Source organism: Lissotriton vulgaris, chromosome 2_1 (assembly GCF_964263255.1).
Source record: "Lissotriton vulgaris chromosome 2_1, aLisVul1.2, whole genome shotgun sequence".
Taxonomy (NCBI): Eukaryota; Metazoa; Chordata; class Amphibia; order Caudata; family Salamandridae; genus Lissotriton; species Lissotriton vulgaris.
In genome coordinates this window covers 1,225,917,536-1,225,930,011 of record NC_141687.1, presented here as the reverse complement: position 1 = coordinate 1,225,930,011, position 12,476 = coordinate 1,225,917,536, and the positions used below count along the sequence as shown (strand labels likewise).

Below are 12,476 nucleotides of genomic sequence, written 5' to 3'. Positions count from 1 at the left end.
TGAATGGTGACGCATGTGTGACAGAATTTCTATAGTGATGCTGGATCAGTGTCATCTTTGATGGTTCGCAAGGTCTCAATCAATGCCTTTTGTGCTGCCAGTTCATCTTCAAGGCAAGAAATACAGGCTTCTGCCACACTGAACCTTAGGGTGAACTCTGTACAGGTTTTAGCTATGCGATGCACTGAATTTTGCATTTTACGGCAAAAGTTTTGAGCCCTTTGACTCTCTGGCCGTGTCTCCTCTCTATGGGTCATAATGGTTTGATATATCAGAGCCAGCGAGACCTCCTCTGTGGTTCTGCTGATTTTGCTTTCGGGATGTCCAGGTTATCACCCAACCTAGTACCAATATTTAGTTATGCAGAGAAGGAATAGTCGCATTGTAAAGTATTGCTGCCGTTGCTGTTATTACCTGTTTAGTTCCCTCTCTTAAATCAGGGTTCTTGCGAAATGTCTGAGGACTATCATCCGATGAATCCCCTCCTATATCCTCTGGGACCGTGCTACTATGATCGCTCATACCATCATCATGCAGGGCAACCTGCATCTGCACACTTGCCTCTAAATCATCGACAGAAGAGTCTGAATGATCCGAGAGTGAGTAAAGGTTTTCCCCGAAACCTACCTCCTTTATAAGAGATTTCATGTTCTGAAGCTCCATCTCCATCTCTTTACCAGTGCCAGAACCAGATTTTTCCCTATTGTCTGTATTGGTATTAGCATTGGTGTTAGGGGTAAGTCTCATCTCCAACTCACCATTGTTTAATGCTGTTCAAGAGGAGGGGGAGTCTAATGGTGGAATCTGGGGGGAGGTCAAACATAGCGTTCCTCCAGTTGGTTAAGCATCACCACAGCCAGATACTGAGGTAGAATTAATGTCAATATTACCCAGACCAATATGGTGAGTGGTAGAATACTTCGCTATAAGATCCTGCTGCCCCAAATTGTCAGAAACCTCCCCATCTCCAGTTTCCAGTAAAGGAGTATCCACCTGGGGAGACTGTACAGATTTCCTTTTATCTTTCCCCACTGAAAACAACAGTGAACTAGCACGCTTACCAGAGCTGTATTTTGTATTTTTATCGCCGGCGGCAATACTTTTGTTTGCTGCAGCATCCTTTTTAATTTTCCATTCGGGCTTGCAACATTCTTGCCTCCAGCCTTGCCGGCTCCTGTACTGGCGGGATCACCCAGAGGGCGAACTCTCCCTCTTCCAGCTTTCGGAGGCATTGTCCGCTGTTCAGTGCTTTCCCCTAACAGCCTTCCGTAGGTCGCAGCTTCAGCAAAACACCTCCCACTCCACCGCCAACTCCTTCCAGTGATGCAGTACCCACCACGAAGCCACCAAACCTTTGCCAAGAATGATGCGGCTGCCAAGCCCTGCATGCCAGGAACACTGCTATGGTAAAGGCATCCGGGAGCGACATACAGTAAGTGCCTTCTTCCTTCAGTGCATCAAGTCTTCATAGAGGTGTGGGAGCAACCAGCTCACTCGTCAGAGCTGGCGACCGCCATCGTGCCTCTTTGCTGTGTTTTCATGCAGAAATGTACTTTATGATGCTGACTGCTGACCTAGTCTCGGGTAACTCTTGGGGGCATGGCGGGTACGGGGAGGGTACTCAGATGTTTGAAGTGCATTTTTGACATCATTATTGTACCTTGTAACCAAATGCGCATGATGCATTCTGATGACTGTGCAATTCGGAAATAAAGGGAAGGTTAAAACAAAAAGTATAATTCCTCTCAGTGATTACTGGTACCAAAGGCTCTATGTGGAAGGTACATGCCTTTGAAAGTGAACATTACTACCAAAGCCGCACTATCAATAATCTGTGCATCCCCCAAAAGGACCTCTCCAAATGAATCCACCACAAACCCATCTTCTGAGTTCGTATTCTCCTGGAGTCCTACCACCTTGGATGCTGAGGGTGATGGTACGCTCCTTCAGCTTGGGCATCACTGGGACTACATTTTTATGGCTCTCCTTCTACCTTGTCAAGATGTTCTACCAAGTCCTGGAGGGGCAAATGTCATTTACACAATATATAGTTTAATACATTCCTCATCTTCTAACTGGGATTCAGATTCATCTAAAGCAGCCGTCACAGCACCAAGCACAGCTGATGTATTTCATCCAAGACTCATACTTTTTGAAGGTTTCAAGAAATGTAGAAGGTGGTAAGAAATCAAAACCTGAAGGGCTACCTATGACAGTCGATTGTATTTAAAGCTCTAATTGCCACTGTATATTAGGATCACCTCAAATCGACCCTAAAGCATGTCGATCCATCTTCAAGTGGTTAATTTTGCAGAGGTTTGTAGGAGTCTAATTTACCTGCTCGGCGTTAAAAGACACATTTTTGGAGGTATAGAGTTTAAAACTTCATACATGTAGAGGTAGTCAATGCAAACTGAAGATCAAAGTGCTCCTAAAAGCAGTGGATGTGGTTATCAGTCTATGCCAATTGTGAATTAATGAATCCATTTAAAAGAACGTTTAGCCAACAGGCTAGACATCCCTTTCATGGCAGCCAAGTCATGGATATTGACCTTTTTGCGACCCACTGTTCCGTTTTGTTCTAATCAATTATGTCTTGAAAAGTGATCAAACTATAAAAAGAGAGTTTTTTCCCAAATAAACCCAGAAAGGACCGAGAAATATCACAACCAAAAAAGAATTCCTTTCTGTGTGTTTCAATTTAGGTACTAGAGTATCTCATAAACAACAACATTTGTTTAGACCAATTTCATCCACAGATCCCCATATATTGTCTTCGAATCAAAACATAAGATTATATGTAACTAAATAATTTTTTCTTGTTTAAAAAAGTTTTTCATATACCGGTCTCCCTGGTTGGATCTGACACGGGCAACCAGGGAGACCGGGCAGGCGAAGCGTTCGTTCTCTATGAGAGACGCTGCTGATACCCTCAAATAATAAAGAGGCAGGATCGCTGTGCGAACCCATGAGGAATAAAGGAATCCGATTGGCCAAGTCACAAATGGAAGCAACAAACCTAAAAGTCTGTGAAAGTACATCCCTTGCCACGGCGCGTAGTGTTCCTACGCAAATTACAAATCCTCTGATGATATAACAGAGTGGAAGCGGAGGTTCTACACTCATTATAACCCCCGGAAGAAATCTGGTACCGCAAAGTAAAATTGTTACAAATAAAGAAGATGTTTTTAAAATTGTCCTGAGGAAGGTGTTTTAAAAAACGAAGCACCGAAACACGTCGACACACGGATTTTTTAATTGTATTAATTGATGTTTTTATTATGTACTGAGAATTATGTATTGAGTTATGATAAAATTTAGAAAATGTGTGTAAAATGTTTTGAAAAAAACTACATGATTTTGTTTTTAATAAATTGCTTATACTAAGTATATGAAAAACTTTTTTAAACAATAAAAAAATTATTTAGTTACATATAATCTTATGTTTTGATTCGAAGACAATATATGGGGGATCTGTGGATGAAATTGGTCTAAACAAATGTTTATGAGATACACTAGTACCTAAATTGAAGCACACAGAAAGGAATTCTTTTTTGGTTGAAAAGTGATTAAACCTGCACCAGTTGGCTTTACTCATTAATATATACAACATTTGTCTTCCTTCAATTGTTGAAATCATTTACATTCCGAGACATTTTTATCACAACACCAAACCATCTTGCTCCTTTCACAATTATCACGTCATGGTTCAATGTCTTCACAATTCTCCAATAAAACCGAAGCCCTGAATACCCATCGATATCAAGCAGTGCCAAATCCCCTAAAGCTCCAACCTTCTCCCCCAGCCCCTTTTTTCCTTTTTCTCCCCGCTGCGTCTATAGATCAATACAGTATAAATAAGGTTTGGTCTGAGTTGAAACAGTATCAAATGATTTCCAACAAACACACACTCACCATAGAGTTTTTTTAAAAAAAAAGGATGAGTCGGAATGAAAATGCAACTTATTCATTTATAAACATTTTGGCATTTTTGATCATGCACGGTCAGATTTGATCCAAAAGCAACAAAAATTGAACAAAACATATTATAGTATCTACATGTACTCAAAACAATACATAAGGTATTCATCGGACGTGCTCTCAGAGAAAAGGAGGTAAAGTGAGTGGGTAAGTGAAAGGGACAGGGTAAAGGTGTGGTGACAAAGTGGTTACATCCAAATCGACACTTGAAAAACCTCTACTAGCAGGTTAATGAGCAAAGGTTCCCAAAGTCACATCACACATAGGGAACAAGAGTCCATCGTTTAGTTGGTTCCTATGGTGTGTAAAGTGAAGGCGTAGTTCTACGTTTCGACCCCTGGTTACGCTAAAGGGCTAGTTCAGAGCCTCCTGGTGGGGTCTTCATCAGGAAGAGAAATGGAGAGCGTCGTCAAAAACGGCCATCAAATGTTCCGTCTGGGAAATCTGGGCTCCCTCGAGCTCCACAGAGTGTTGGCATGTGGGTTGACACACAGCCGATGGGCACTGGTGAATAGATCCTCGATGTATCGGTATAGCTTTAAGCTGAAAAACGGGAACGCACAGCCGTGCTGTATCACCGTCGGCGTCCTGCATCCGAGCATGCGAGCACACTCGGATGCAGGACGCCGACGGTGATACAGCACGGCTGTGCGTTCCCGTTTTTCAGCTTAAAGCTATACCGATACATCGAGGATCTATTCACCAGTGCCCATCGGCTGTGTGTCAACCCACATGCCAACACTCTGTGGAGCTCGAGGGAGCCCAGATTTCCCAGACGGAACATTTGATGGCCGTTTTTGACGACGCTCTCCATTTCTCTTCCTGATGAAGACCCCACCAGGAGGCTCTGAACTAGCCCTTTAGCGTAACCAGGGGTCGAAACGTAGAACTACGCCTTCACTTTACACACCATAGGAACCAACTAAACGATGGACTCTTGTTCCCTATGTGTGATGTGACTTTGGGAACCTTTGCTCATTAACCTGCTAGTAGAGGTTTTTCAAGTGTCGATTTGGATGTAACCACTTTGTCACCACACCTTTACCCTGTCCCTTTCACTTACCCACTCACTTTACCTCCTTTTCTCTGAGAGCACGTCCGATGAATACCTTATGTATTGTTTTGAGTACATGTAGATACTATAATATGTTTTGTTCAATTTTTGTTGCTTTTGGATCAAATCTGACCGTGCATGATCAAAAATGCCAAAATGTTTATAAATGAATAAGTTGCATTTTCATTCCGACTCATCCTTTTTTTTTTAAAAAAAACTCTATGGTGAGTGTGTGTTTGTTGGAAATCATTTGATACTGTTTCAACTCAGACCAAACCTTATTTATACTGACCCACGGACCCAGGTCCTGAGTGTTTAGGGCCTTCCCCGTTAATACTCATATAGATCAATACAAGCGTAACCACTATCCCTATATGGTTGTTTATCTTGAAAGGGAATTTACGAACGCATCTGTGATACTGACGCCACCCTAGTGGCAATACTGAAAATGCATGTGGGCACCTGCACAAAGACAATATATGAAGTCTCCCATGTGCACATTGAGTCCTGGGATAAGAATACATTTTAAGAGTATGCAGATTTTGTTCAGGGATTTAGACATGCACAAGTCATCGCCACAGACCACGCAGAGGAGCCGAGCTCCTACTCCGATTACACTTTATAATGACATCCAACTGAATCTGATATTTCCCACCTAATGCACACCCTGCAGGCAGTTTTAACATAACTTACCTCATTGGCAATCAATGTCCTACAGCTTCGCTGATGTCACACTCCTTCCCACCTTTCACACATCACGTCATTTTCCTTCAATCCCGCAACATCAGACTCACACATTACAATGTAGTCTCACGCTTTTAGCCATGAGTGCCAAAGGTTCAAAGATCTCCTTCAAACGTGCAACATACAGGAGGATGAATAACTGGAGAAGCAGCTTTAACAGTGGATAAACACCATTACTCAGGCAGCACAACGATGAGGCACACTAAGACACAAATGAAGTTAAAATCTTTATTTCGGATCCTGAATTTATCCCCTTTCAATAGCGGGGTGTAACAGTCTAACCACGATTGTGAAGATCAGTGCAAGGAAATAATGTTTCGAAAGAGTTCTTCCTCTTTGCTTTGTGCAGAGGAGGCCGTTGTCATTAAAGCAGAAAACTCCAATCATGATTTAAATTAAACATCATCCCATTCCTATCTTCAGTGTCTCTTGTGTCTCCTAGGATCGCCAAACTTGCACTCAATGATTCAGAACAATTAGCACATGTAGAAGTGAGGACAATCAGAAGCGCCTGACTGTTCCGGGACTAGTCACTATTCCAAATCATGGCCTACAAAAGAAAGAAAAAAAACAAGAGTGGCCATACAATTAGCTGAATTTGCCACATCAGTTCTTCCGCAAAACGCACCATAGGCAGGTAATAGTTCAACATTCCTCCACCAATGTTCATTTCACTGTACCATATGGGGTCAATACTCGGAGCTAGGAATTCATTCAGCGCCCCAAGAAGTCCAATGAGATTTTTCAAAGATGAAATATGGTGTCACTGGAATAACGGACAAGACCTATCCTCCCAAAAGAAAGACTTCAGTTCCTTACTTACTGTGAGTGGAGTGCTCGGTCCCACTGCAAGAGCAACACCGGAACCACAGAACACGATAGAAGAGCCCAAAAAGAACACCTCAAGAGAAGGGCAGGGATAAAAGAGCCGGGGCCCTTGCAGCCTAGTAAGGGGTGGGGGGGATGTCCTCATGGCTCAGTTGTAGCCAAATGGGACACCAGAGAAGAATGCCCTCGAGAATCTTGTGCTGCCTGGGCACAAAATGTGTAAAAAGGAGAAAAACTTCCTTGTAGAGATGGAAGAGTCTGAAGCAATGAATAATCTGCGCCTGGTTGTAAGCTTTAGTCTTGCAAGAGGTGTCGGGCCACAATCATCCTCATCACTTCATTGGTACCTACAAGGAGAGGAAGTGATAAAAAAGGACTATGATACGCTGTCAGTTGATAAGGGTTCACAACTTCTACACACAATTATGACATTTTGCTGAAGATATGAATGAGGAGTAATTGGGAAGGCTGAGAGCAAAGATGTTTCAGCAGATCACGTTGTTAACTGGAACATTAATCAGGGCACTTGCATGGTAGAAAGTGAGCTGAATAGATTTTTCAAATGTCGAGCCAGCAATAGAAGACATAGTAAGTGTTAATATGTAGAAACTTTTAAACAAAAGTGAAAAGCATTAAATTGTTTCGAGAACAGTGGAAAAGAAAAAACAGTTACTTACCTTATGTGACACTATTTCCGGTGGACACTAACAGCAGATTCCTCAACTTTAGGATATCTCTAGGCCCCAGACTGGATCCAAAAGATTTTTCAGCACAATTCCTGCATGCTGATAAGAGACTTCATGTGACTCAAAGGTTGACAGCACTCCGCCCTGGAAGTGACAACGGGAGCTAAATATTCAGGAATCATCAAAACACACAGACATCAGTTTCTTTCTGAACATTGTCTGCACATTTGGTCGTGGACCCAAAAGTAATCAACTGTGCCTGCATGTAGATCTCACATGAGCGACCATTTGAGATAGAAAAAAATCAATTTCACAGAACTGGGAGGCAGTGGGTAATCTGTGGTTAGATAGAGTATCCAGAGAAAGGGAATTACATAAGGTAAGTAACTTGCTCTTCTGAGCGATACTTCTAACTGCAGATTCCTCACTTTAGAATAGATACCAAATCAGTACCTACTTGGGTGGTGGGTCTGTCGGACGGCTCAGACCAAAAAGTCCTGCATGACCAAATTGCAAACATGCCCTTCCCCTCTAACCCGACTGTCAAGGCAGTAGTGCTTTGCCACCTAACAAATATCCAGGACAGGCACTCTGTGCGACAACGCAGTGGTAGCAGCTTTGGCCCTCGTGGAATGGGCCTGTAACCCTTCTAGAAGCAGCTTCTTTGACACTGCGCAGCTGATCCAGTTGCAAAGGACTACCCACTAGGATGAAGCCCTTTTCTGCACTGCATTGCCTTTCTTTGCCCAAGAGAACCACACAAAGAGTAGATCGTCTGCCTGATGGTTTTACGCACAATTGATGTAAAAGCGGAGTGCTCTCTTGGAGTCTTAACGATGGAGTCACTCCTCCTCTTTTGAGGAGTGAGGAGTGGCAAAGTACATCAGACGACTGATGGATTGTCAAGACATGAAAAGTGGTTACAACCTTTGGAAGAAAAGACGCTTTGGTCCTCAGCAACAGCTTGTCCGGTAAGAAGGTAGAGTACAGCAGCTGGACCGATGGAGCTTGGAGCTCACTCATACCACATGCTGATGTTATTGCCATGAGGAAAACAATCTTCAGGGTTGGTAGGAAAATGTGAGCTGTCAAATGGCTCAAAGGGAGTACACATAAGAAAAGTAATGACCAAATTCATGTCCCAATGTGACATCACAAAAGGTTTTGGGGGAACCGGCTGACCCAACCTTTGAGGAAACACATCACGACAGATGGTTTGTACAACAAGTGGTCCAGTAAACACAAAAAGGACAAAAGGTAACCTTTAACAATGCCCACTGCAAATCCTTACTGGGCCAAAGACAGGGCAAACGGCAAAACATCCAACCGTTTGGCTTGCAACAGGTCCATGTTACAGGTACTGCAGCAAGCCACAAACTTGTCCCAGGTTATGGCATAAATAGATTTCATAGAAGGATGTCTGGTGACCAAGATTACATACACTACTTCAGTAGGTAGATTGAATGTAGTCCACTACTAATGCACAATCTCCACGCATGGATGGTAGATTGTGCCGGCCTGGGTGCAAGAACCTGTCTTGCTGCTGAAACAGAAGGTTTTCTTGAAGTGGCAGATGTATTGGAGGACAGATGGTAATGACCAGAAGATCCATGTACCATACTCTCCTGGCCCTCTCCGGGGACACTAGGATAAATTCAGCCCAGTCATTCTTGATCTCCTTTAGAACTCAGGCAGGAAAGCATGCTAAATTAGTATGCTGCAGAAGGTAATCGACTTAGAAGCTTCAGAGCCATCCTCACAAAGTACCCAGAAATGAGGCTTAAACATTGGATTGGGATCATAGCCCTGATGTCTTGAACTTCTTCTAGAGGGAAGGCTATAAAATGCACCAGATCCAGGATGGCTTGAAAGAAAGAGAGCCTCTGCGAAAGTCAGGAGTGACTTCAGCACATTAATCCTTAACTTCTATAATGTAAGGAGGTTTGCAGTCATCTGGAGCTTGCTTTCAACAATTAGTCATCAAAGTAGGAGAAAGCAGGTACCCCCAACCTCTGAAAATGCATTATGGCCCCAACATCACTTTTATTAAAACCTGAGGGGGCACTGATAAGGCCAGAAGGGAGCACAGCAAAATGAAAGTCCTTGTGGCCCTCCTTGAATCGATGGTAGCCTCAATAGACCTTCAGTACAGGAACGTGGAAATAGGCATCCGGCCGGTTCAACCACACCCTCCTGGACCAAGGGTAGACAGAACCTGGGCCAGTCAGTCTGAGCATCCTCAATTTGTCCTTCTCCAATAAGATGTCAAGGGGATGAAAATCTAAAATGAGATGAATGCTTCCATCCGCTCCATCCAAGCAGTCGTTTGTGTCCAGCCCTGAGCGGATAATGTACTTGGCTGCATCCTAGCCATCCTGAATGGTCTATCCTAAATGGTCTCTGAATTCCTTCGGGACCGCCAATAAAACTTCAGCAAGTGAGTTCTATAATGCATGGATATGCGTAGCGATCTTGATCTACCACCCCTCATCAGCCACATAAAAACTGGGTCTCCCAATGACTTCCTTCCAGCCAAAATGCTCTCCCCTCTGATCATCCTCCTGGGACCCTCCATACAGTCGGTGATAAACATCTCACTGACTGAAGGGCAAGTCCCAAGGGAATGGAAGATTGCAGTGGTGAACCCAATAAGGAAAAAAGCTGCCTCCCCCTGGACAGACCTTTCAAACCTTCGGCCCATCTCCATCCTACCACACCTAGGTAAGATGACTGAAGCACGTGAACACCCACCTATCAAATCATATCGAGGCAACGGATGGCCTGGACCATTCACAATCTGGGTTCAGGCCAAACCACAGCACCGAATCAGCCCTCCTAGCAGTGACCAATAACATCAGGATGACACTGAATGATGGGGGGTCTATGATTCTGGTGCTGCTGGATTTATCCGCTGCCTTTGATACGGTGTCACACGAAGTGCTTCTCGGTCGTCTGAGGGATGTGGGACTGGGGGGTGTAGCTCTGTCCTGGATGGAGAGTTTCCTCTCTGGCCGCTCTCAAGAAGTCAGGCTGGGCTCCCACAAATCCATCTCCAGGGAACTCACCAGGGGAGTGCCACAGGGCTCATGCCTAAGCCCCACATTATTTAATGTGTATGTGGCCCCCCTGGCCGACTTGGTGAGGTCCTTTGGGTTCACCACGGTGTCATACGCCGACGACACCCAACTTCTGTTTCCTTTCAAAACCTTTACACCTGCCCTAAAAAAATCTTTTGCAGATGGAATGAGGGCAGTATCAGAGTGGATGGCCAAGAACTGCCTTCAATGTAATGTTGGCAAAACAGAAGTACTACTGTTCGGGGATGCGGTGAAACTGTGGTCTGATGAGTGGTGGCCTCTAGAACTAGGACCTGTTCCCATCCCGAAAAAGACCGTGAAAAACCTGGGAGTGCTATTTGACCAAGCCCTTACATTTAAAGATCATGTCAACCAAGTTGCCGGTACATGTTTCCGGGCCATTGGACTTCTGAGAAGGGTGTTTCCATACCTACCAGACACACACAGAAAGACCTTGGTCCAGGCATTAGTTATCAGCAGATTGGACTACTGCAATGGCCTTCTCTTATCAGCTAACGAAGGCCAATTTAACAAACTGCAGGTAGTCCAAAACACAGCGGCAAGGTTAGTTCTTAATGCTCCACCCAGAACTCCCTCCCGCCCTTTGCTTGCTGAACTACACTGGCTCCCTGTGCGGCAACGCACTAAATTCAAAATCCTGTGCTCCATCCATAAATGCCTGATAGGCACGGGGCCTAAATACCTGACTAAAGCCTTTCAACCCTATGTCCCTGGGCGCTCACTACGCTCTAGCAACCTACAGCTATTGCAGGTACCCAGAATAAGAAAATCCAGACAAGGAGGCCGTGCCCTGGCACACACTGGTCCTGTTCTTTGGAACTCTCTCCCCCAGACACTAAAACAAATCACCAACCACTTGTCCTTCCGTAAAACTCTTAAAACTCATCTTTTCACTAATAGTTAAAACACACATCTCTCACTCAGTCATTTCCGAGCACGAACCTGTACAACCTATGTTCCTTCAACAGGCAAAAGCGCTGAGATACCCCTTCGGGGGTCTATTCAGGCGCTATACAAGAACATAAAATAAAATAAAATAAAGTACTGTCCCGGCAAGCAGTCTCATGAACTGATCGAACGGTGAGGCAAGCAGACAAAACATCCTCTTCCCAAACGCGTCTATCCTCTGTCTGCTATACGAATGGAATTGGGGTTAAATCTGCTGGGGGAGACCTGTATCACCAGGGTCTCTGGAGTAGAATGCTATGTGAGAAAGGCAGGGTACAATCAACTACTGCACTGCCATACTGCCAATCTGTCTTACCTGGCCATTGTGAGGAAGCAGGAGCCCAGAGACGCCACTTAAGCCATCCTAGCCGTGATGGGAACGGCGTGGCGTATCTGCGTCTGTGTGTGAGGGGGGGGCAGCGAAGGACTACAAGCCCATAGGACTACAACCCACAGAAGTCTCGGGGAGGCGCAGAGGAAGTGACGACGCTAGAGGGCGTCTGAGGCCCTCATAACCAGCCCGGCCCTCCCGCAGCGCGGGATGCGGGCGTGCCCGTGCACTGCCCGGGCGAAGCCAGGGCCAAGGGCGGGCTCGTCCCGCGCCCGTACACGACAGGAAGAGGCAGGGCGGGGCCCTCCCCTTTGATTCCTGGATTCTGGACCTAAGGTATTGCTTCGTTGAACTTTGCCCCCGCCCTGTGTCCCATACTGGCCCATACTCGGGATCCCAAGCAAATAAATAAATAATTAAATAGATAAATAATCCTAATGCATCGATGGGTACACAGGGCTCAAATTGCTCACAACCATCTTTGGATATCCTACAAATGTTTGAAGGAAGGCTTGCATCACTGATCAATCCCGTCATGGCGAAGCTCGACGCTATTTCTATGAGATTGAATCTAATAGAGAAACATCTAGATTAAATCACCCCAGCTAGGCAGGTCACCAGACAGGAAGATAGCAATACCACCAGGTTAAAGGCCAGTATTCCACCATCCCAAACTAGCTCGCAGGGCGAAAGGTTGCTGGAACCCCCCATAGTTCTAGTTCCAGCTCCAGAATATGTAAATCAATCGCATCACAACGCCTTGGGGGCAAGAAGGGGGAGAATGGGACCACAGGGACCCAGTGGTA

The 12,476-nt window shown here is 44.9% G+C and overlaps 1 protein-coding gene across 1 annotated transcript in view; it reads right to left on the bottom strand.

Moving 5' to 3' along the window:
- Positions 1 to 5,993: 5,993 nt before the first annotated feature.
- Positions 5,994 to 12,476, bottom strand: part of ACAD8 (acyl-CoA dehydrogenase family member 8) — a 350,191-nt gene continuing 343,708 nt past the window's right edge. The window contains exon 11 of the mRNA XM_086956943.1: positions 5,994 to 6,954. Within this exon, the coding sequence (XP_086813069.1) occupies positions 6,902 to 6,954 (53 nt within the window). The 3' untranslated portion in view covers positions 5,994 to 6,901. The remainder of the gene's footprint in view (positions 6,955 to 12,476) is intronic.